The 24,936-nt window shown below is 51.0% G+C and overlaps 1 protein-coding gene across 2 annotated transcripts; it reads left to right on the top strand.

Moving 5' to 3' along the window:
- Positions 1 to 1,935: 1,935 nt before the first annotated feature.
- Plcd1 (phospholipase C delta 1) lies at positions 1,936 to 24,799 on the top strand. Of its 2 annotated transcripts, none has more exons than XM_027932293.2 (15): positions 1,936 to 2,055; positions 10,621 to 10,785; positions 13,759 to 13,987; positions 20,618 to 20,747; positions 20,838 to 21,069; positions 21,672 to 21,873; positions 21,964 to 22,108; positions 22,192 to 22,341; positions 22,433 to 22,591; positions 22,800 to 22,959; positions 23,149 to 23,265; positions 23,673 to 23,851; positions 23,949 to 24,081; positions 24,160 to 24,309; positions 24,425 to 24,799. In XM_027932293.2, exons 1-15 carry the CDS (start codon positions 2,022 to 2,024, stop codon positions 24,508 to 24,510), a joined length of 2,271 nt encoding a protein of 756 aa, XP_027788094.1. In that variant the 5' UTR covers positions 1,936 to 2,021; the 3' UTR covers positions 24,511 to 24,799. The 2 variants fall into 2 exon arrangements, with proteins under 2 accessions (XP_027788094.1, XP_027788093.1); XM_027932292.3 differs by lacking the exon at positions 1,936 to 2,055 and adding an exon at positions 6,581 to 6,764.
- Positions 24,800 to 24,936: the final 137 nt, after the last annotated feature.

Raw genomic sequence — 24,936 nt, 5'->3', positions numbered from 1 at the left:
AGACTTACATCCAGCAGAAGGAAGCAGTGTCTCCTAGCCTGTGAGAAAGAAGAGGTGCAGAGAGAAGGGAGGGGGAGAGGGCTGGAGTGACTTCAGGGCTGATCTGCAGGTCAGCACAGAGCAGCGGCCTACTTGCTCTGAGCAAGGTGTGGCCTAGCTCTTTTTTCTGGCAAAACTTGATTGCATGGGCCAGCTCTGAGTCAGCCCTGCCCATCCTGCTCAACAACCCCAGGCCAGTGGAGGAGGCTTCTAAAGGAGTTTGAGGTGCGTTTAGGGTAAGCAAGGGCAGAGGTAGTGCCACCACAGGCATCTCTGGCAGAGGGAAAGTCCAAGGTCACAGATAATGTTCTCAGAGACAAAAAATAGGAATGATGATTGAGATAAAGCCATGCCAACTACTGGTGTCAGAATTTCACTGTGTCTGCCTGGGAAGAGGGTTTGGGAGATCTGGCTTGCTGAGGAGAGGGGCTAGCAGGCCCCAGGGGTGTCAGAGATCCAGGTGGGAGGCTCCAAGGCTCGAAAAGTTTCTGGGAAGAGAGCAGGGCCTTGGAGAGGGGAGGCAAGGGCAGAGAAGGGACCCCCCCCCCCATCCTCTCTGCCCCCAGGCTAGAGGTCCAAAGTGAGGCCTGCCAGTATGAAACTTGCTCATCCCTCAAAAAACATCGACTATATCCCTGAGTTTGTTGAAGGGAAATTAAGGAGGGTTCTGAAAACCTGCCCAGGGCAGCAGGACTGGAGTTGAATGTCAGATCAGGAGCTAGCCCCACTATGTGTTTGTGTGGTGGGGAGAGGGGGCATGCCCAGCTCAGGGGCTCTCTAAAGTCCTGACTCTCTCAGTTCTCAGAACCTGAAGGCTGTCTCTCAGTTCTTTCACACCCCTTACTTAGGCCTGATTGTGCCCAGAAGAAATGGGGTTGAGGTGAGCCAGGTCTCCTCTGGGAGAGATCACTAGCTTCTGCCAGACTCTCACATTGACTTTATCAGCCCAGATAGCTTCACTGGGGGACCTAGCACACCTCCTCCTCATTTGAGAAAGCTGTCTCCAGTTTCTTCCCAACCTGAGCCCAGCTCTCCCCCAGGGACTTCCAAGTGGGCAAAGGTGGGCAGCAGGATCCCTGGACCTTCCCCAGGAATCTCTGAGCACCCTGTAAGGAGTTTCTGGGTCCTGGGCATTGAAGGGCTGATGTTTATGTAGGGGGTCTCTTGTCAGATAAGCCCCTGAGGAGGCCGTCGGAAGAAGGGACCTTAGAGGTCTTCCCCACTCCGCTGCACAGATCGCTGGGACTTTTGGGATGTGGACTTTTGGGATGAGGACCCAATGCTACACTCCCTGCACCTGTTGGCCACTTTCTCCCACCCCTTATGAAGCACAGTCCTGAGGTCAGAAACCTCCGAGCAAGTGGGAAGGGCCTTCCCGTGGACAGGGTCTAGGTACTGCTCCCCAAAGACCTCCAAGTCCGTGGCCCGTGCATTCATATCGCAAAAGGGAAAGCAGATACTGGGGGAGCTGTCGCTCAAGCCTAGACGCTCTCTTTCGCAGCAACCCGGCTGGGTGTCTGACTTTTAAGTGATCCCTTCCCCGGGATGAGGCCGGATTCTTTCCAGCCTCATCTAGATCCGGGCGAGGCTCCCACTGGCAGGGCGTGGGGCTGGCTGTCCGCGCTAATGACAGGGCCCGCGGCCTGTGGGTGGCAGCAGCGGAGGAAGCGGGAGGGATCTGACTATTTCGGGACGAGGCACACCCACTGGCCGGGGCCGGGGTTGGCCCGTCTTCCCGGCCCCTGGCTCTGCCTCCTTCCCGATCCCCAGGAGGGGGCGGGGAGGGACGCGGGTTGGCGGATCCGGAGGGCGGGGGCGCTGGCCTAGGGGGCGGGGCGGTGTCCCGGGCCCACCCCCGTCCTCCACCCACCTCAGTCCATTCTGGTCCCTACACCGCACTGCGCTCGGACCCGGGGCCGCCTGCGCTGTCGCTGCTCACGTGAGTCCCGCGGTGCCCCCTCCCGCCGCGCAGCCGGAGGGGCATGGACTCGGGCCGGGACTTCCTGACCCTGCATGGTGAGTGTCGGGCCCGCGCGAGCGGGGAGATCCTGCAGGGGCCCACGCGGGGAAAGCCGTTCCCCGCACTGGGTAGGGGATCCCAGCTCCTTCAGCCGCCTCTGCAAGGCCCCCGGACGGCTCCTTGCTCGCTTCGCTGGGCTGGAGGAAATCTCAGCCCGCGGTTCCCAAATAGGAATCCTGGGTGTTCCAGGCTTGTCCCTAGACCTGGCCCGGGAGGTCGGGAACGGTACAGGTCAGAAGACTTCTTCTCCCTCGGGGACTCCCCCTTGTCCCGGTCTGTATTCCACGGTTCAGATCGCTTGAAGGGACCGAGGGGGAAAGGAAGCAGCATCCACGAACCAACTGACTCTTCTCCGCCCGGTGCAACCCATCCTTAGAGGTTCCTTAAAGTCCAGGCGTGCCTGGACCGCGTCAGGCCGCGCGGGTGTGGCACGGTGAGGGTGTAAGGGGGTGGGGCGAGGAGGTGCCAAGTTTGGCTGAGGTCGGGCCCTGCAGCCTTAACTGCCCAGCGCAGAAATCGTAGTCAGCGATCCTCGGGCTTGGAGGAGCAGTCTGATCTCCGCATCGGCGCACCCTCCCGGTGAGGGAGAGCCAGGTCTCAGCTCCAGCCGCCGGCCGCTCCATCCTTTGTCCAGAGAGCTTTGTTTTCTGTCATCTGGGCCAACTACTCACCCTATCACTGTCCTTCCTGCAAAGAGGGGAGTCTGGACTCCTGATTGCAAGTTCTGGAGGCCTCTGGGAGAGGAGGGGAGGGGAGCAACTTAGCTTCTTTTTGCTTCAGGTGGGGAACTAACCCACATTTGGGGGGGCCTTTGTACTCCTGTTCTCCCAGAGCATATACCAGCTCAGCAAACCCTGCTCCTCTCACACCAATCACTGCTCAATTATATATTCCTCTCTTTTTCAGTGCCCTTGGAGTTGGAGTCTTTAGGTTCCACGACCCATCCATCTAAACCATTCAAAGATGGTAAACAGTCTTCCGTCCCTCCACTCCAGTCCCCTGAGAGTTGCAGCCAGCAGTCAGCCCCCAATCTGTTTTACGTTTCTCTGTTGGCCCAGACCTGGTCCCCAGAGTCCATAGAGACCAATAGCCAGAGTTTCTCAAAGCCATCTTGTCTAGCTGGGTCATGGAATCCCTGCCCCTTCTTCTGTTCCCTCTCTCCTCCCCCAGGTCAGAGGTGTCCTGAGTGCTCCTGGCAGACTGGTGGGAAGGGACCCAGGGCCACCTGCGCTGGACAGTTCTGTGTTCTCTCTTACCACCCATTAGCTAGTGCTGTATACCCTGTGGACTGCCACCCATTCTCTACCCACCTCACACTAAGACCTTCTTAAAGACCTCTGGTTGTCTCTGACACAGCAGCAGCCTGGCTCCTGTTGGAATGGCCTCCATCCCTGATATCTTGTGTCTTTGCCCAGCATTTCTCCTGGGGGGCAGTCCTGGTATCTTTTCCAGCAACAAAGACACATGGAGGGTCAGTCAGAGGCTCCCAGACTGGTGGCATGGGTTTGGCCACCCTGGATCATCCTGTTTGGGACCAGTCTTCTGAATGCATGACTCAGTCCAGCCCTTCTTCCAGGGATGGCATAACACCGTGACTCCAAACTGTCTTCCCTTAAGGCCCCACCACTTCTAGTTCAGCATCCCAAGTAACCTCCATTAACTGCCTTCTGTCCACATTGCAAACAAGATGGGGAAGCAAGACCTGTTAAGGAGAATTGATGGTGAGAAGGGTGGTCACTGTACCCCATGCTGTTCCAGGTTGTTGACACTTTGATTGGAGAGTTTGCATCCCCTTCACAGTGTGTATCACAGCATTAGATGTGCTGCTGGACCAAATTTCTAGTGTGGAAAGTTAGGGGTCTGCAGCAGGAATGCCCTCTGAGTTCCCCCCATTTGCTTGGGGTCTATAGGCTCACCTAGATATGAAATGTCCCTTTTTTCCCAGGAGCAGTTTACCCAAAGGCATAAATTCTGGAAGGAAAATACCTGAGTTTGGCTTGGCTTCTTCATGTCAGAAAATCCTTTAATTATCCCATCTGTAAAGTGGGGGATAATATACTACCTTCCTCATAGGGTTGTTGTAAAGATGAGGCATTATCTATAAGGCAGTTAGAACAGCACCTGGTACTCAGTGCTGTGGTGTGTTTCTGCAGGATGACCTTTCCCAAGTTGCCAGGTCCCGTGAGTTGTACCTCCAAATTGCCATGTCCAGTCAGTTGTTGTCTACACTTCTTTGGGAGATGATGAGGCACCATAAGGTCATCCCTAACTAAGGAAAGTATGTCCAGAACTGATGCAAGCTCTTTCTGCTGCCTCAGAAGCCCTCCAACTGATATTACAGTTCCCATCCCCTTCTACCCACCCTGATTTCTCTGCTGTCTTTATTTTGGCTAGACCTTCTCCAGCATGTTCCCAGATGTACTGAAAGGGCATGACCCCTGAGGTCCCCCTTTACTGAACATATTCACCTCCACTAACTTTTCCTATACCTGAGCCCTCCTGTCTCACTGCAAGGACAGGCATTGGTAAAAGTGGAAGGTAGAGGGGCTTCATCTTGGTCCCAGGAGATCTGAGCTCAAATTCTAGCTTTGCTTCTATTTGCAATATGACCCTTTGCCTCTCTGGGCTCATTTTCTCATCCATGGGATGGATAACAATGCATATTTCACAAGGGATGTTATAAGAATAAAATCATGCATCGGGAGTTCTAGGTTGCCTAAAAAGCAACCTCTTGGTACCCCAGAGCAAGTTGGGGTGACCAGCTCACCTTAGCTACTCCTCAGTTATGTTTCAAAGCTGTCTATCCCTGGGGTTCCATACTCACATTACAGACACCCAGTTACTTACACTGCTCTTAACCTTTTGGTGCCATAGGCCATTTTAGCAGTCAAGTAAAACCAGTACACCCTCTCAGGATCATGTTTTTAAGTACATAAAATAAAGCACATAAGATTCAAAGGAAACAAATTATATGGAGGTGTGATTCTATCCACAGGTTCTTGGGAGGTCCTTCTTCCAGTAAAAAAACCTCTGCATGGTTACTTTATGACACCAGCTACTGTTATACTCTTCTCCTCCCACTCCAAAGGAAGAATAGGTTTTTCTGTGTCCATATTTCAGTTCATTTGCACTAATGAAACTTGCTCATTATTTATTCTCTGTGGTGTGACTTAGGCAAGTCACTCTGCACTTCAGTCTGTTATTATTGCTGTGCTTTGCCAGTGACTCACTGTTGTTGCAGTGAGGCGAATCGCGAACTCTTCAGAGGCTGAAAGTAAAAAGAGGAGTGACTCAGGCCTCTGGGTGGCGTCCTGACCTTGGCACACAGTAGGGGTTCAATAAATAATTGCTGGGTGAATGAAAGGGAAGTTGTGATGCGGGTTGAAAGGACCCACTGTTCCCAAGCACATTGGCAGCCCAGTTTTGTACAAAGTTGCAGCCGTTCTCATCTATTCATCAAGACAGGCCTGCATTCAAGGCAAGCCTGCGTTAATGGGCTCTTTTAAAGTCAGCAATTTTTTTTTTTTCCAGAATGCCATTTGCATCTGGCTATACCTTGGGGATTACCCCACTCGGATGGGGAAACTGGGGGAACAGATCCGCCTAAGGATCACAAGTGAGACAACAGCAAAATAAGTCACAATGAACTCATTGAGTAATTGAGATACAATATTTGGCGAGCTCGGTTGCCTGGCCCCGCCCCATTCGATTCTCTGTAGCCCACACGATTCCCCTGACCCGCTCGGTTTCCCCCTCCCAGACCTGGTGTCCTCTGCCAGTGTCAGGGTTGGAGTTGGACTTCCCGGCTCAGCCCCACACTCCTCCCATCCCTGGCCGGTCCCAGCCGCCAAAAGCCGAGGTTCCGCCCCTCCCTGACTAGACACCGCCTCTCCAGTGAGGATCCTCCCCGTCTCGCTCCGCCCCTGGCCTGCTTCCTGGATGGGGTTCTGCCTCCACGTCGCCTCCTGGGCGGTGGCTTCCTTGCTGGAACCCCGCCTTCTGGGCTTGCCTCTTCCCGCGTCTCAGATCGCCTTCACTTCGGGGGCTTTGCCAAAGATGGGCTTCTTAGCCTGGCGCGGTGGTGCACGCCTGCAACCCCAGCGCCTAGGAAGGCTGAGACGGGAGGATCGCGAGTTCAAAGCCAGTCACAGCAAAAGCAAGGCGCTAAGCAACTCTGTGAGACCCTGTCTCTAAATAAAATACAAAATAGGGCTGGGGTTCAGTCCCCAGTACAATAAATAAATAAATAAATAAATAAAAGATCGGCTTCCTGGGCTGAGTTGATCCCACTTGTGCCTCCCCAGCTCGACCCCTCTGCCTGTCCTCCTGGGTTCGGGTCCCACCTCCTCCGCCTACATTCGGCTCTCGCTCCACCTACCAGGGGCATAGACCACGCCCCTCCTGGATTGGCCCCGCCCACCAGGGCTTGGCTCTGCTCCTTACGGCCACGCCCCTCCGAGCCCAGCCCCACCTCTTGGTTTTAGTTCCGCCCCTGAAGGTTGGACTGCCAGTGATTCCTCCTGTTGGAGCCTGCAAGGCTTCTGAATCAGATTTCACGGTGGCAGAGGCACACTGTAAAGCGACATGCAGTGCCTGGGGGTCCCAAGCCGGAGATGGAGCCGGAGATGGAGCCGGAGCCGCTCCAGGGAGCTTTACCTGCAGCAGCAGAGCCTCAAGGTGGCGGCACTCAATGGGCAAAGGCTGGGTAAGGGACACCAAGAACATTGAGAGCTGTGGGGAATGGGAAAGCAGCTGGAACAGGACACAGACTACTTGTCCCTGAGCTTCCAGCCTTTGCTTGCACTTGGAGCCTTTGTTTAATTCTTCTGTGGGGGTGTTTGCCGTGGTGGCACGTGGGGATGAGTACTATGGGGATTAGTTACCCTTCTGATCTAACTCAGCTCCTCCAAAGTTTTCCAACCCTTGTCACCCACACCCCCTCCTGTGCATAAATTTCTGAGACATCACTGGAGATATGACCCAGTGTGTAATTGATATGACTCTGTAATCGAATGAGATAATCAATCAAGACTGTGTGTAGTCCAGGTATGCCCATATGTGACAAGCGACAGTGGGTAACTCAGTGGTGACTGAGTGATGATCACACATGTGGTATTCTGGGGCCACTGTGAAGTGATGATGGTGTGCAATGCTATGTAACCAAGTGTGTGACACTGTGGTACCAGGGGTGTCTGCGTGTAACCAACTGTGACGGTGTATGATCTTCTGTGATACTGTGCAACATAGTGTGACTGTGTATGATAGATGTGACAGTGGGTGACCCAAGGTGACTGAGTGATTCTGTTATTCTGTGTTATGGTGTGCGTATGTGTATATCTTTTCTTTTCTCTTTTTGGATTTTCTGATGTTGATACTCTGTGGCTGTGTGACTCTGAGTGGTGGCTGCATAAAATAATGTTTCGTAGCACTGACCCTGTGGCCTGCTCCTGAGTCCTGACTTCACCATGCAACTTCCTTCAAGCTCAGTTTCCTCATCTATAAAATGAGGCTAATGATACTGCCTTCCTCTTAGGATTGTTGGGGGGATTATATACTCAGTGTACTGCTATTATATACTGCCAAGAACAGTATCTTATTCAAATATTAACTGTTATTATGGTGGCTGCTATTATTACTGCTATGATAATGATGTTCTAACTCTGTATATTATGTGGCTATATGTAACTAAGGGTAACACTGTGCAACTCCATGTGACAATGCTGGGGGGGGGGGACAGTGTATCATGTGTGTGGCTCATTATGTCTTTGATGTTGTATCTGGCGGTGTGATTGTGATAGTGTATCTGTGTGGCTATGTCTCAGTGTACTGCTATGGATTCCAGGCCCAGTGTGTCTTCAATATGTATCACCCTAGGTACATGGGCAGGACTCATAGCACCCCCTGGGTTCCCACTGGCACCTGCAGCACCATCTGTGCCTTCTATATGCCACCTCCTTGATGCAACTGGCCTGGGCAGGTTAGTGAAGCCACAGGGTTAACCCAAGGCCCCGAGCTCAGTGCTCCTCCCGGTCCTCCTACAGGCAGAGAAGGTGCTACAGCTGAGTGAGTTGGGCTTGGTGAGGGGTGCCACATGCTTCCTGTGTGATAAAGGAGCAAGGGAGGTGGGGGCATAAGCCCAGAGGGTACCCACTGAGGCTAAGAGATGGAGATACCTGCTCAGATTTCCCAAGGGCCCAGAAGGCAGTGACCGTGATCTTTCTGGAATTATCAAGGCACACCTTGGGACTGAGGTCTCCCTCCTGGCAGCTGTGTCTGCAGCTGGGGACTTATCTCTGCCTGACTTCATACAGGGCCATAGCCTGGCTCCAGAACAGGATGAGCATGTCATCTCTTCATGGTGTTTTCCAAACTAGGAGGGTGGGGCTCACCTTCTACTTCCTGACAACCCCCATACCCATCTGATCTGTTAGCAGTGGCTTGCCCTGATGTGTACCCAGCTTAGGGAGTGGGGTACTGGCCATCTAGATGGTAAGGAGGTGATCCTTTCAGCTGTAGATAGAACAGCCTTAGATAGAAGAGTGAAATCTCCCAGCAGAGGGCAGAGGTGGCTGTCTCCTCCGACACCCTGGGAACTCCCTTACTCTCCCTCTTGTGTTTGGCTTGTCATATACAGCCCGTGGTTTGGAACATTCTGTAGAAGCTCCTTTCTCCTCCACTAGCCTCCCCTTGGGTTGGAGAGGAACTTCTCATGCTAAGGCACAGTGTTTTCTGGAAGTGACTGGACAGACTGGACAGGTCTGGGAAGTCACGTTAGACTGTTGTTTCTGAAGAAGCCCAGGGATGCCTCCCCCGTCCAGCATTGCTCTCACCTAGGGCTCATGGGGGAACAGAGGGACAGAGAGAGGAGGAGTTGCCTAACGCCATAGGGGAATGGGAGTGAATGTTAGCACAGGGCTTGGTCCCTACTGAAGGCAGGAGCTTGGGAGGGATAGAGAACGTGTGGGTGGCTGAGACCTGGGGAAGTTGTTCAGAAGGTTCTGAAGGCCCTGCAGATGTGTGGGACAGGCTACCTAGGGGCATGGGACATGGATAAAGTGGGAGAGGATATCAGAAATTGTGAATCTGGGCTCAGAAAATAAAAGTTTATGGCTTGATGAGGGCTACCCAACATAGGCCTAAGCACAAGTCCCTCATTAGACTGGACCTTTGGGGTCCCTGATGCCACCACTCTGTTGGAGTAGCAGTACAAAGATGGATGATAGGCCACATAGTTTAGGAAGAAGTGAGGTAGCCAATCAACTTTGAACAGAGATGGCTGCTGAACTCTACGTGCACACACACACACACACACACACACACACTCACACACGTATAGATGTAACTATATATTAAATTGATGGGTTATTAAGGTGTGGGTTGCAGATCTATTTCATCACAGTTGGCACAGGATCTGCTTGGGACTGAGGGCTTCTGAGAAACCAGGCTTGGTGTCCCCATAGTGCCTCCTGTCAGGACCTGTAGGACAGAAGGCATTGCATCTTTGAGAACCTGTGCTTCAGGCCAGCCTGCATCTCTGAGAGCAGTGGAAGAGTTGAGCAGAAGGTGGGTCAGGCCACCAGGGTTCTGGGTCCTCCCTGTGGGCTCTGCATGAGTCCTTCTGAAGGGACTGCTCTGTGCTTTGTTTCTGTACCTCCAGGGGCCCCAGACCCAGGGCCCTCAGCAATGGGGGTGGAGCAGAAAGGAACAAGGGCATCCCAGCAGGCCAGACACAGGCCACAGTGGGCTTATCATTCTCTTATGGGGAAAAGGTCAGAGACCTGCTCAAGCAGACTCTAGTCAGGGGTCAGGGAAGCAGGGAAGAGGGTGGCAAGTATAGGTCCTACATTGACCACAGTGTCCACACCAAGAACTACATTGTGGTTGTCTCCAAAGACCTGGGCCTCATCTCACTTGAAGTTAGAGCTCGTGTATGAGATGGGTGGTATTATTATCTCATTTTATAGATGGGAAAGCAGAGGCCCAGCCACATGAAGTCACTTGTTCAGGTCACACAGGGGTCAGGTAGGGTGCCCAAACCCAGGCACTAATTATCCTGGGGCCACTGGAGTTGAGAGGTTGTTTGGCTCCATGGTGCCCTGGGGTCCATTTCCATCTGTGTCTGCCCTCTCTCCCCACTGTATGGCCTGATCTTTTGATTCCAGATTCTTTTGGTCCACTCTAATCCCTACAGGTGACCAGGAAGGGCTCATCATTTCCTAAGGTTCTGTTCCTCCAGGAACCAGTGCTTCTTGAATTAGCTGCCCCCCACTTTGCCCAGTCAGCTATGGGGGACAGATCACAGTGTATGGGTATGGTCTTGGATGGGCAAGAGTCCTGTGGTTTGCATGACTGCATCAGCTGCTGTTGGAGGTGACTCCCGCCCGGAGGAGGCAGGCATGGGAGTAGGCTGGAGTGGGGGATAAGGTGGGTAAACAGAACTGAGGAGGAGGCTGGAGAAACGTGGGCTGAGAGGGTCCAGAGGTGGGCACGGCCAGTGTGGAGCCAACGGCAGCAGGGACCCTGGTGGAGGAGGTGATACCTTACTGGTGTTGACCCCTCAGGCCTGCAGGATGACAAGGACCTACAGGCCCTGCTGAAGGGCAGCCAGCTCCTGAAGGTGAAGTCCAGCTCATGGCGAAGAGAGCGCTTCTACAAGTTGCAGGAGGACTGTAAGACCATCTGGCAGGAGTCTCGCAAGGTCATGAGGTCCCCAGAGTCACAGCTGTGTGAGTATCCTGGGTCACAGGGGAGGGGGCAGAGTATGGATGGGGTTCAGTGGGAGGAGCCAGTTAAATCACTTGTAGAGAATCTGAGGTCTAGTCTGGGTTGGAGAGGGCAGCTGTGTAATCAGGACCACATGTTAGAGTTCCTCGGGGTGGGGATGCATAACCAAGACCAGAGAAGGGCAGAGCCAGGCTCAGCAGCAGGGAGGGAGCTGGACAGGGTTGCTTGAATCACAGGTATCCTCCAAGTGTGGGAAGGAGGGAAAGTTGGGTGAGTTAGCATTCCAGGTGTGGTAGTTCAAAAGACAGGCCCAAAGTCCGGAGACAGATAAGGCCCTTCCGGGTATCAGAGCCCAGGGTGTGAGGTGGGGCCACAGGAGGCAGATCCTCTGAACCTGGAGCCATAAGAAGTTGGGGTGGAGCAGGGCTAGGATACACAGAGAAAGGCCACTACTGGGGCACTCCCTCAAGGAGGATGTGGGTGTGAAGGCTTTCTGGAAACTTCTGAAAAGGCCTAGGAACCCAAGGGCTTGGGCTGCAGATTCTGTAAAATGAGATGTTCTTGTCTACATGTGTACTTAGTGGAGAAAATGTTAGATGAGTTCCACCCAACGGAAGGATCTGCAGTGAAGGAAATGTTATCTGTTCTGTCCATTATGGCAGCCACCAGCCACAGGTGGCCGTTGAGCCCATGAAGCATAGCTAGTGTGACTAAGGAACTGAGTTTTAAATTGTATTTCATTTTACCTAATTTATATTTAAATATCCACAGGTAGATCTAGTGGCTACTCAATTGGATAGTGCAGATAGATCATTCCAGTCTCTGGGTATATGGATGGGGTCACTGGCAAGTCTGGAGAGAGCAAGACTAGACTTGGTGACTAGAAGGAAGGAAAGGTTCCACCCACGGAGAGGGCTTCTAGTAGGGTGCCTTTAGGGTGTGAGTCATGCAGGTCTCTGAGTAGAGCAGGGCAGGGTCTGAGGGGGATCGAGCTCTTGTGTGTTCTCAAAAATCTCCCTGAGCCTGTGTCTGCCCCAGCCCAGCCTGCTGCTTTCCAGTACGGGAGTGACGCCCTGACCTTGCCTTTATGGCGCCAGACAGGCTCCTTCACTGGGCTCCTGCCCTGATACAGGGTTTCCTGTTAGAGGCTAGTGGGGGGTGGGGGTGTGGTGGGAACAGGGATCTCACACCGAGAGTCCTGGGAATTCCTTGAACCCTGCCACCCCCACCTGCCAATACACTTACATGACTCCCAGTGTTGCCTAGTGCTTGGTGGGGAGCCTGTGGGACAGAGGTCAGATAGAGGAGTAAGAGACACAGGCTATTCCAGCAGGAACCCGCATCTGGGCTGGTGAGACCAGAATCTCATACTGGGACAGCCATGAGCAAAAGGGCAGGAACAGCATTCAGGCAGGTGACCCCGTGTGAGCAAAGGTGCACAGGTGAGTCTGAGGGGCTGTGCCCTGAGAGGAGGTGCCGCTGGAGTAACAGGGTCAGGAGAACAGGTGCTCTTGGGTAAGGAGCATGGCCCGAAGAGGCTTTCGTCCAGGTCAGACACACAAGACAGGCCTCCTGCTGAGCATGCCCGTTGGTGCTCCCTTCTCTGGGTGAGCAGTGGGATTGCTGTTCTTACCTGTTCTTGACCCCTGGGGAAACTGAGGCCAGGCAATGGAGGGCTGGCGCATCTCCCATTTCTCTTTGGCTCTGGTTTCTGCTCTCTATCTCCCTGTGGTCACTGGTTCTCAGCAGAGAGGGTGTTATCAGCAGTGGGGACAGCTGGACTTTATCTCTGGGCTTGGGGGTTTCCATGCTCTAGGCTTCCTGTTTTCAATCCCAGCTGGGGGCAGCTGCAGCTATACCTGCTGTGGGGCCTCATGGGGAACATAAGGATTAAGCAGGGGTATGCTCTGCACCGCAGATGGCTGGGGCTCACATGTCCCCATTCCTCAGAGCCTGTGGCCAGGGTTAGGTACATGCCACACATGTGGTCGGCAGGTGGCTGGGAGGCCCCTGACACTCAGGGTGGTGTTGGGCTCAGGGAAGGACAGGCAGGCCTTTCAGTCAGAGGCAGTCTAGGACCCAGCACAGTTGGATGAGTGTGGCTCAGGATGGGTGTGTGGCAGGATCCTGCCTGGATCCTGCTGCTGAGAGGCTCAGCATGTGCCTGTCTAGTGGGACTGGTTCTCTGTGAGGCCAGTGGCATGGCAGGTACCTAGGGTCTTGTCTCCCCCTGAAGTTTGGAAGGCTAGGCTCTGACAGAGCTACCTCTGGCTCCTGAGGGCTGAATTTTGTAATCTCTCAGACCCTTGAGGACACACTTCATCCTGCCTCTTGGGACTCTGGAGGGCAGGGCCTTCCTGCAGCCCTCAGAACACGTACAGACACAGGACAAGGCTTTGATACACTTCTGTCCCTGTCTTTGGCCCTCTGTCCCCACACCCCAGGCCAGGGCTGACTGACAGCCCCAGTCTCCTAAATGGTCAGGAGAGGGGCCTGGAAGCTCTCATAGTAGTGGGGGAAAGGACAGGTCAAAGTCCAGTACAATCAGGAAGGTACCTGACCCCTCCCTCTCACAGGTGTCAAGCTCCAGGGTGGCCTCCCTCTCCCCATCCCAAAGACCCCTGTCCTACCCCAGTCCTCTCCCCAGGGCCTACTCCTTGCATCACCGAGTTGGGGGTTCTGGGGTCCCACTTGCCCTTCCCCCTCTGAGATCTCTGTCTCCGTCTCTCTGTGCATTTCCACTTTGCCCACTGTGGCTGTCTCAGGCTGTCTCTACCTCAGTTTGTCTTTCTCCCACTTTTTGTCCCTCCTCTGCCCTCCTGTCCTCCTCCCTTCCTTCTCTCTGGACTCAAGGCCTCAACTCTGATCCTGGTGGCATCTCAAAGCAGTTTCCCCCCCAACTTCGATCTTGTCCACGTCAGAGGCAGGGACTGACCTCGTGCTCTGCCTCCGCTACCACCGTACCCCTCTTGTAGTCTCCATCGAGGACATTCAGGAGGTACGGATGGGGCACCGCACAGAGGGACTGGAGAAGTTTGCCCGAGATGTGCCCGAGGATCGCTGCTTCTCCATTGTCTTCAAGGACCAGCGCAACACACTAGACCTCATCGCCCCGACACCAGCCGACGCCCAACACTGGGTACAGGGGCTACGCAAGATCATCCACCACTCGGGCTCCATGGATCAGCGACAGAAGCTGCAGCAGTATCCTCTTGGTGGCCGTGAGTCCAGGCCTGGCCTGTGGACAGGCTGTAGTTGTCCCTGGGCAGCCTGGGCATGGAAGATGGCTTAGTCAGTTGTGGCTGCTGTAACTAAATAGCGTAGTTTGAGTGGCTTAAACAACAGAAGTTTATTTTCTATCTGAAAGCTGTAAGTTGGAGGTCAAGGGGCCAGTAGGGTCGAGGCCTGGGGAGGGCCCTCTCCTGGGTTTGCAGATGTTTGCCTTGGCAGTGCGTTCTCACATGGCAGGAAGGAGACTAAGGCTCTCTGGTGTCTCTCCTGTAAGGGTACTAATGCCGTCTTGAGGGCTTCACCCTTATGACCTTATCTAAACGAATTTCTTCCCATCTCCAAATACCATCACACTGGAGGTCAGGGTTCAACACACGACGTTTGTTGTCTAAATGTCAATTCGGTCTGTAGCAGAGGGGAATAAGGGAAGGTGCATGGAGCCTCCTTTGGTCTACTCCGACCCAAGGCCAGACAGATTTGGAGCCCCTGACACTCCCTAGAGCCCCTCTGTAAAGCGTGGGAGATCGGGAAGGCTCAGGGGAGCAGCTTAAATCAGTGGGAGACTTTGTGTGGGGAGTTCTAATCATGTTTTCTAGAGTTACCATACTTACCACCTCTGGGAATTGAGAGACTGGGGTACCTACCTGTGCCCTGTTGTAGGCAGTCGTCAGGTTCCCCTGGGCCTGGTGTTCAAGCCAGCTGTGGGCTTAAAGTAACTTCAAAATCTAGTTGCACAACAACATACTAGTGTATGATCCAAAGTGCTCAGGCTTCTGTCACATAAGGATCTAGGTAGAACCAGTTCAGCCTCCCCCCCTTTTTAATGACAACTTTATTGATGCATAATTCACAATCCATGCAATTAACCTTTAACACGTTGAACCTGATTCGGTGCTTTTTGGTATATTCCCAGTTCCGCAACCATCCTCACAATCAATTCTAGAACATTTTTATCACTTCAAAAAAGAAACCCTGTACTCTTTATCTGCCACTTCCCATTTCCCCTCAGCTCCAGGGGTAGACAGCCACTGATCTACTTCCTGTCTCTATTTGCCTGTTCTGGACATGGCATATAAGTGGAATCACACAGTCTTTTGAGACTAGCTTCTTTTATCTAGCATAATTATGTTTTCAACTTGCATTCATGTTGTAGCACATATCCACAGTTCATTCTAGCTAATATTCCATTGTATGGATATGCCATGCTTTATTTATCCATTCATCAATTGATGGATATTTAAGTTATTTCCATTTTGTGGCTTTTATCTAATTTGCTCTTCACATGGTAGAATAAGTTTTGTGTGGACATATGTTTTCATTTCTCTCAAGTGAATTCTGTATTTAACCTTCTAAGGAACTGCCGAACTGTTTGCCAAAGAGGTTGCACTAATTTACATTCTCACTAGCAGTATGTAAGGGTTTCAGTTATTCACATTCTTGATAACACTTGTTGTTTGTACTTTGTGGTCCTTCCTTTTTATAGCTGATTTTTTTTTTTTTTTTTTGGTACTGGGCATTGAACCCAGGGTCACTTAACCACTGAGCCACATCCCCAGCCTCCTTTTGTATTTTATTTAGAGACAGGGTCTCACTGAGTTGCTTAGGGCCTCACTTTAGTATATTCATATGCTCAGGATCCTCCTGCCTCAGCCTCCTGAGCTGCTGAGATTACAGGTGGTGCACCACCACACCCATCCGTGTTGAATGTTTTATTAGAGGTACTTTTGTGGATGTGAAGTAGTATCTTATTATGGTTTTCTTTGCACTTCCTTGATGGAAAATAATGTCCAGCATCTTTACATGTTTGTTGGCCATTGTATTTCTTCTTTGGAGAAATATCTATTCAAATCCTTTGCCTATTTTTATTGTTGCTAAGCTCTTTTTAAATGGATCTACTTATCTATTTATTTTGGTACTGGGGATTTAACCCAGGGGCACTTTACCACTGAGACACATCCCCAGCCCTTTTTTATTTTATTTTTTTTTATTTTGAGACAGGGTCTCACTAAATTGCTGAGGGACTCACTAAGTTACTGAGACTGGCCTTGAACTTGGAATCCTCCTGCCTTAGACACCAGAGTCACTGGGATTACAGGCATGCCTCTAGACCTGGCTATTTATTTTATTTTATTTATTTATTTTTAATGTATATTTTTAGTTGTTGTTGGACCTTTATTTTATTCATTTACGTATATGCAGTGCCGAGAATCAAACCCAGTGTGTCACACATGCTAGGCAAGGGCTCTATGATAAAATACCCATAATGTAATACACATACCCTCTTAACCATTTTAAAGTGTACAGTTCAGTAGTGCTAAGTATATTCACATTGCTGCATAAGCAGCTTCCAGAGCTCTTTTTGTTTTGCAAAACTGAAACTCTATATCCTTTAAATGAAAACTCCTCATTCTTCCCCTACCCCCACTCCTGTCCCTGGCAATCACCATTCTATTTTCTGTTTCTATGAATCTGTCTACCCTAGGTTCCTCATATACAAGTTGGGATCAGACAATTTTTGTCTTTTTATGACTGATTTATATCACTTAACATAATGATCTCAAGTTTCATTCATATTATAGAATGTGTTAGAATGTCCTTTAAATTTTTTTTTTCAGCTGTAGATGGACACAATGTCTTTATTGTTTTTATTTATTTTTATGTGGTGCTGAGGATGGAACTCAGGGCCTCATGCATGCAAGGCAAGTGCTCTACCACTGAGCTACAATCCCAGCTCCTAGAATGTCCTTTTAAAATAATATTCCATCGTATGTATGTGCCACGTTATGTTTATTCATTTATCTACTAATAGAACTTGGATTTTGTCTTGCCTTTTGGCTGTTGTAAATAATACTGCTATGAACATGGGTGCACAAATAGATCTCTTTGAGAACCTCTTTCTATTTGGGGGATATATATCTAGAGGTAATATTGCTGGATCACATGGTAATTTTATTTGCATTTTTAAAGGAATTATCGTAATGTTTTACACAGCAGTGGTACCATTTTACATTCTAATCAACAGTGTGTAAAGGTTCCAATTTCTCCACATTCTTGCTAATACTAGTTTTTTTCTGCTTTTTTTTTTTTGTTGTTGTTTTTATAGTGGTATTATCCTAACGAGTGTTAAGTATTATCTCATCGTGGTTTTGATTTATTTGCATTTCCTTAATGATTAATGATGCTGAGCATTTTTTCATGTGCTTTTTGTCTGTCTTCTTTGGAGAAGTATCTATTTAGGTCCTTTGCCCATCTTTTGATTGAGTTGTTTGTCTTTTTATAATCGAGTCGTAAGAGCTCTTTATAGATTCTAGATGCAAGTCTCTTATGCAAATAATTTCTCCCATCCTATGGGTGCCTCTTTCCTGATGGTATTCTTTGAAGCATCAAGTTTTTAGTTTTGATAAGTGTAGTTCATCTACTTTTTTTTTTAGTTATTTGTGCTTTTTGGTATCATATTGAAAAAATGTCATGAACATTTTTTTTCCTATTTTCTTCTTGAGTTTTATTATTTTAGCTCGTACATTTAAGAATTTGATCAATTTTGAGCTAATTTTTGTGTATAGTGTGAGGTAGGAGATGCAGTTTCTTTTTTCTTTTTACATATTGATAGGCAATTGTTCCAGCACCATCACCCGACAGGAGCTAGTTGAAAAGATTATTCATGTCCCATTGAATCGTCTTGGTATCCTTATAAGAAATCAATTGACTGTAAACATGAGAATTTATTCCGGACTCTCGAGTCTTTTCCATTTGTCTGTGTATTTACACTTGCACCAGCACCACAGAGTCTTGGTTAGGTAATTTTATAGGAAGTTTTGAAATCGAAAGTGTGAGTCCTCTAAATTTGTTCCTTTTTTTCCAAAATTGCTATGGTTATTCTAGGTCTCTCGAATTTCCAAATGAATGTTAGGAAGAACTTGCCAGTTTCTGCAAAGAAGCCAGCAAGATGGACTGTACATGAACTTGGAGAGTATTTCCAGCATAGCAATATCAAGTCTTCTGATCCAGGAACACAGATGTCTTTGTATTTGCTTATATCTTGTTTCATTTCTTTTTCTTTCTTTCTTTCTTTTTGGTACTAGGACAATTTTTTTGTGGCTTTTCACAGGATAAGTTTTGCACTTTAAAACTTTTTATTTCGAATTATTTTATTCATTTTGATGCTGTTGTATATGGAATTGTTTTCTTAATTTCCCTTTTAGATTGCTCATCGCTACTGTAGATGTAGTTCCTTTGGAGGACACATTTATGAAACCTGTTAGCTTCCTTTTCTGTGTGCTTTTCAGCATTTGAAGAATTTTAAGCATTTTCTCACAAGGCTGCATCTGCCTGATTTTGAGCTTTCTAAAAAGCCCAATTCTGGGGTACTTTTTCCACTGTCATCTCTCTTGTATAGCCTCTTTCTTAGACATCTCATGCCCTGCAGCATGAGACTTCAAGATTGTAAAGCTGTCTCTCCTGCTGAGTAGCCTTCAGCTCAGGGATCTTGTAGAATTGGTGGTTTCACTTGGCATTCTGCTATGACTGATATACATATGTGTATATAATATTTTATATATATATAGTATATATACACACATATGTGCATAAAAATTGGATCTATACATATGTAAAATTTAGAAATTATTGATAGAATGAAGTTTGAAAGAACCTACAAGACGCACCTCCTCCAGAAATTGCCAATTGCACTCTCCTAATCTTTTTTTCTGCATTTGAATTTGCCTAATGATGACTTTGCCAAAAATAGTAGAGATCATACATTTGTGATGCATTTGCAGTGTAACATTATATCATAATTATTTCCCTAGTGAAGTCCCCATAGATGGCTTTAATTACTATAATATTCCACCGAGTAGATGCACTCTAAACTATAAATCTATTCCTGTAGTGCTGAAAATTTATTTTAGTCTTTCACTAATATGAATAACACTTCAAAGAACTGTGTTCATAAAAACCTTTCAGTATTTAGTATTTTCCTACCAGTGGATTCCTAGAAGTGGAATGAAATGATACAATAGTTGTTTTAGTCTCTTTTTCATTACTGTAATGAAATACTTGAGGCTGGCTAAGTTTATAAAGAAGGGAGATCTATTTAGCCTACAGTTTTGGAGACTCAAGGGCATGGTGCTGCTATCAGCTTGGCTCTGTTGAGGTCTTCATGGCTGATGACATCACAATAGTGGGATGGGAATAGATCACATTACCAGACAGGAGCTAGAATGAGGCTGGAGTCCCATAAGCTCTTCCAAGGGCACATCTTCAGTTGACCTACAGACCTCCTACTTGGCCCCACTTCTTAAAGGTCCACACCACCACCTCCCCCATCATTGCCACCCTAAAGACCAAGACCCCACCATGTGAACCTTTGGGGGGACAAACCACATCCAAACCTCAGCAATATTTTAAACCTTTAGCTGTCCCTAGATGACTCTCCTAAAGGTTGTACCCATTTACCTTGCCCAACCGTGGATGAGTACCCACTCTACTGGACCTTTACCTGCACTGGGTATTACACTTTTATGTTTGCAAAAGCCTAGTTTATATTTTCTCATTTTGTCATTAGTGTCATCATATTATTTTCTTTTTAATTAATTTTTTTCTAAGCCTGTGTTGTACAAGTTTCCTTCAGTCTGCCAAATGGATGAGTTTTTACTTATTTGGTCATTAGTTTTTATTTATTTATTTATTTTGGTATTGGGGATTGAACACAGGTCCTCGTGAATGCTAAGCAAGCGCTCTATGACTGAGCTACACCCCCAGCCCCCATTTCTTCGTAATTCCTTCTAAAAACATGCTGCTGGGTTTTTTTTCCACGGTGTTCTACCGTCTTCTTCTTTCTACCATTCATTTTTTTCTACTGAAGCGAGGTTTCCTCCTCTTTGTTCTATTTAGTACTCTGATTTCTGTGGAACGTACTGGGCAGCTTCCCCCTTCTCTAGTTCCTCAAGGTCAAGCAGGAGGGGGCCAGCAGTGGGGACTGGATTGCCCCAATCATGAGAACTTGACCTGGGCTTGGCTCTGCATGGGATGTCCCCATCTTCTGACCTCTGGCTGGAAATTTGCTGTTTCCTACAGAGGAAACAAGTCCTCGTCAGGTTGGCTGGCAGTTACATACTGGACACCAGAAGCACCTCCTTGGCAGTGTTGGTAGCAGTGATCACTTGGGGACGGAGCTATTGCACGCTTTGTTTACTTTTTTTGGTATTTTTTAGCTTGTCTACTATGAGCCTTTTTTTAATATTTATTTTTTAGTTTTAGGTGGACACAATATCTTTATTTTATTTATATGTGGTGCTGAGGATCGAACCCAGTGCCTCGTGCATGCTAGGCAAGCCCTCTACCACTGAGCCACAACCCCAGCCCCTACTGTGAGCCTTTTTTTAACATTAAGAAATTTCTTAAACATCGTGAATGTTTCAAAACCAGCCAACAGAACAGGACTCCTTGATGGGAAGTAGTGTTTTCCTCCAGAGAGGCCACCAGGCCTCGCCCTACAGTGTGGAACACAGGAGCTACCCAGGCCTGTAGGGAGACGTGGGCAGCTTTAGCTTGAACCTGGCTGGGCTCCAGGGCTCTTGGGTTCTTTCCTTACTGCTTGCCCAGCTGGATTCACTCTTGCTTACGGAAGGCTGACAAGAACAAGGACAACAAGATGAGCTTCAAGGAGCTGCAGAACTTCCTGAAGGAGCTCAACATCCAGGTGGACGACAGCTATGCCCGGAAGATCTTCAGGGTGCGTCTGGGCCTACGGTGGTAGTGGGGTCCTAGGTCCCCATCTGTGGCCAGCTCTGAGTCCTGGCTTCCTGCTGTCCTGGCTTTGCAGGAATGTGACCACTCCCAGACAGACTCCCTGGAGGATGAGGAGATCGAGGCTTTCTACAAGATGCTGACCCAGCGGGAGGAGATCGACCGCGCCTTTGCTGAGGCTGCAGGCTCCGCGGAGACGCTGTCGGTGGATCAGTTGGTGACCTTCCTGCAGCACCAGCAGCGGGAGGAGGCAGCAGGGCCAGCGCTGGCTCTCTCCCTCATCGAGCGCTATGAGCCCAGTGAGACTGGTGAGGGCCTGGCAGTCCCAGGGCCACTCTGGACTGGGAGACACCTAAGGAGACTGCAGACAGAGAAGGGGACTAAAGGGCAGGGGTTCTCAGCCAGCCTCAGGGCGCTTGGTCAGTGCTTGCCTGACCCATGAAATCAGGCAGATGGAGGAGAGGACTCCAGTGTCACTGCCTCAGTTTTCCCCTTGATTCCTCCTTCAGGGGTCTTTGAGGACCTCCTCCCCCAAGAAATAGAGAGGTGACTGGAGAAGCCAAAGCAATTCCTGTCCCTTCATGTCCATTCTGGGCCCACCTTTGAGATGTAACTGGGCAGAGAAAATGGAGCCCTTTTCTGGAGGGCACTCCTGTCTGGTGCACAGAGGGGATGAGACCCTGTCCTCAAGGGCCTCAGGGTTTCAGGACAGAGTCAGAGAAGGTGACAGAGCCTCACTCTGTGGTCACAAGTCTCTGGCTGTGAGCCTCAGACTTATCCTGCTTCCCAGAACTATGGAGGACCAGCTCAGGATGGGCAGGCGGAGGGAATAGAGGGTCCCTTTTCCAGATTGGTGGGAAGCCAGGAGGAGGTCTGGGGCAGCCACCTCTGACGGTCTCCTCCCTCCCAGCCAAGGCGCAGCGGCAGATGACCAAGGATGGCTTCCTCATGTACCTGCTGTCAGCTGACGGCAGCGCCTTCAGCCTGGCGCACCGGAGGGTCTACCAGGATATGAGCCAGCCACTCAGCCACTACCTGGTGTCCTCCTCACACAACACTTACCTGCTGGAGGACCAGCTCACGGGGCCCAGCAGTACCGAAGCCTACATCCGGTGAGGTCCAGGGAAGCCTTGTGGGTGGGAATCAGGAGGGGAACCCGGAACAGGACCTAGAGGGGTCCTAGCCACCACCCCTACCCTCAGGGCCCTGTGCAAAGGCTGCCGCTGCTTGGAGCTTGACTGCTGGGATGGGCCCAACCTCGAGCCAATCATCTACCATGGCTACACCTTCACGTCCAAGATCCTCTTGTGTGACGTGCTCAGGGCCATCCGGGACTACGCCTTCAAGGTGGATGCTGAGCTCCTGGGGGGGGGTGAGGAGGAGGGGCCTAGGGGTGGCCAGCCTGTCCTAACATGCCCTTGGGCCTCCAGGTGTCCCCTTACCCGGTCATCCTGTCCCTGGAGAACCACTGCAGCTTGGAGCAGCAGCGCGTGATGGCAAGACACCTGCGCACCATCCTGGGGCCCATGCTGCTGGACCGGCCACTCGATGGGGTCACCACTAGCCTGCCCTCCCCCGAGGTACGTGGTGGGGATGGCGGTGCCCAGAAGAGAGGGCAGGGACTGACTGGGAGGCCAGGGGGGTCCTGATGAGTTGCCACTTCATCTCTAGCAATTGAAGGGCAAGATCCTGCTGAAGGGGAAGAAGCTTGGGGGGTTGCTGCCCCTGGGAGGGGAAAGCAGCCCCGAGGCCACGGTTGTGTCGGACGAAGATGAAGCTGCAGAGATAGAGGACGAGGCAGTGAGGAGCCGAGTGCAGCACAAGCCCAGGGTTCGAGAGGGAGCTGTGGGGTGGGAGGCCCTGGGGTACCTCCTTCCCCAGCCCCCTGGGACATTATCTCAGTTCTCTGGCTGCCATTCAGAACCTCTGCCCCCTCTCTCTGTCTTCCTCTGTCTCTCTGTGTGTCTGGGTTTCTGGCTCTCAGTGCCCACCCCACCCCAACCTCTGACTCTAACCCGGGCCTCCCCACGGCCCCCAGGAGGACAAGCTCAGGCTGGTGCAGGAGCTCTCCGACATGGTCATTTACTGCAAGAGTGTCCACTTTGGGGGCTTTTCCAGTTCTGGCACCTCCGGGCAGGCTTTCTATGAGATGGCGTCCTTCTCAGAGAACCGTGCCCTCCGAATGCTCCAAGAGTCAGGTGAGTCCCTCTGCAGGCAGAGGGTGCGGGCCATCTGTCTGACCATCTGGGCCAGCCAGGGCCAGGCCTGGCTGCTCATGCTTAGGCCTGGAGTTGGGGCTGCCTGCTCCGTTACCAGAGAGGACTGGTGGGAGGGCCGTGGGTTCCCTGGGAGGCCTCCACTGCTGACCGAGCCACACCTCCCCTCAGGAAACAGCTTTGTCCGTCACAACGAGGGGCACCTGAGCAGGATCTACCCAGCCGGGTGGAGAACAGACTCCTCCAACTACAGCCCCGTGGAGATGTGGAACGGGGGCTGCCAGATTGGTATGGGCTGGCTGGGGTTGGAGGACACCTGGGGGAGGGTTTCAGTCCTGAGGCCATTCAAAGCCCAGAGCCTTGAATGCCCCACAGTGAGAGATCTGGGGAGCTGAGCAGGGCAAGACGCAGGGGCTCATGGAACTGATAAACTCTTTGGAAATATCTCCCCACTAGCATCTGGAATCCCATCATTAGCGTACTAGCCCTTTGAGTTCTGACACCAGAAGCATAATATAACCCATTAACATGGGGTCAGTATGCTGGGTCAGTTAGGGAGGAGAAGGCAGTGGGCATTGGAGTGGTATTGGGTCCTGGCTTCTTACTGTGCAACCCTAGGCCTCAGTGTACCCGAGGAGGCTGGCTCTAGGGCCCTGAGGTCAGCCCAGCCTGTGAGTGCTCTGTCCTGCTTGTAGTGGCCCTGAACTTCCAGACACCTGGGCCAGAGATGGACGTGTACCAGGGTCGCTTCCAGGACAATGGGGCCTGCGGGTATGTGCTGAAGCCTGCATTCCTGAGAGACCCCAACACCACCTTCAACTCACGCGCCCTGACTCAAGGGCCCTGGTGGTCCCGGAAGCAGCTCAGCATCAGGGTATGGACAGACCCAGGAGGGACCCAGTGCCCATGGACCTCCCCCACCCCCATCACTTCCATTCCTGAACTCTTCATCATCCCCCACCTGTCCTCAGGTCATCTCTGGACAGCAGCTGCCAAAAGTCAACAAGAGTAAGAATTCAATTGTGGACCCCAAGGTGACAGTGGAGATCCATGGCGTGGGCCGAGACATGGCCAGTCGCCAGACTGCTGTAATCACCAATAACGGTAAGTCCTGGGCCTCAGCCGGGCCCAGCTCCCAGTTCTGCTGGTGTGCATGCGGTTGATACGGTGCCTGTCCCCCAGGTTTCAACCCGTGGTGGGACACGGAGTTTGAGTTTGAGGTGGCTGTGCCTGAGCTGGCGCTGGTCCGCTTTGTGGTGGAGGATTATGACGCTTCCTCCAAGAATGACTTCATCGGCCAGAGCACCATCCCCTGGAACAGCCTCAAGCAGGGTGAGTGTGTGGCGAGGGCAGGGGACAGCCTGGATGGGGTCTCTCTTGTGTAGGACTTGGATGTGCCATGGCACACCCTCCCTGGGTGACCAGAACTCTCTTTCCTGCCTGCCAGGGTACCGCCACGTCCACCTCCTATCTAAGAACGGAGACCAGCATCCATCAGCCACCCTCTTTGTGAAGATCTCCATCCGGGACTAGGCCTCTGGGGTCAGGTGGGGTCCACCCTGAGTCCTGAGTCCGTCAGGCCCTCTGTCCACACCTGGAAGCAGGGCTGGTGTGGCTGCTCCCAACCTCCACCGAGGAGCCAGAGGTCCCTGAATGGCCTTCAACGCTAACACACTGTCTGTGCTGCTGCCTCTCTGGGGTTCTAGGAGCTGCCCCAGGCCCTGGAACTGTCCTCATTTCCGTTAGCAACAACACTGCAGCCCTCTCCGCCCTCTGGCCAATATTAGGTCAAGGGTTTTTATAAAAATCACAGTAAGACTAAGCCTTCTGGTCTCCCTTTCTGGGATATAAAATCCCCCGTGAAGGGCATGTCCCTTCCCCATGCTCCTGGGGGTGGTCTGGAGAGGGCAGCAAGAAGCACACCGAGGGATCTGGGTCTGAAGGCACACATACCACACC

This window comes from Marmota flaviventris, chromosome 1 (assembly GCF_047511675.1).
Source record: "Marmota flaviventris isolate mMarFla1 chromosome 1, mMarFla1.hap1, whole genome shotgun sequence".
Classification (NCBI taxonomy): Eukaryota; Metazoa; Chordata; class Mammalia; order Rodentia; family Sciuridae; genus Marmota; species Marmota flaviventris.
This window is presented reverse-complemented; position numbering and strand designations above follow the sequence as displayed.

Bases quoted from the DNA above. Each gene is read 5' to 3' on its own strand.
- Plcd1 (XM_027932292.3), top strand. From the start codon at position 6,644: ATGCAGTGCCTGGGGGTCCCAAGCCGGAGATGGAGCCGGAGATGGAGC. The intron at 21,874-21,963 runs GTGAGGTCCAGG...CCCTACCCTCAG, and splicing joins AGTACCGAAGCCTACATCCG to GGCCCTGTGCAAAGGCTGCC. The intron at 22,592-22,799 runs GTTCGAGAGGGA...CACGGCCCCCAG, and splicing joins GAGTGCAGCACAAGCCCAGG to GAGGACAAGCTCAGGCTGGT.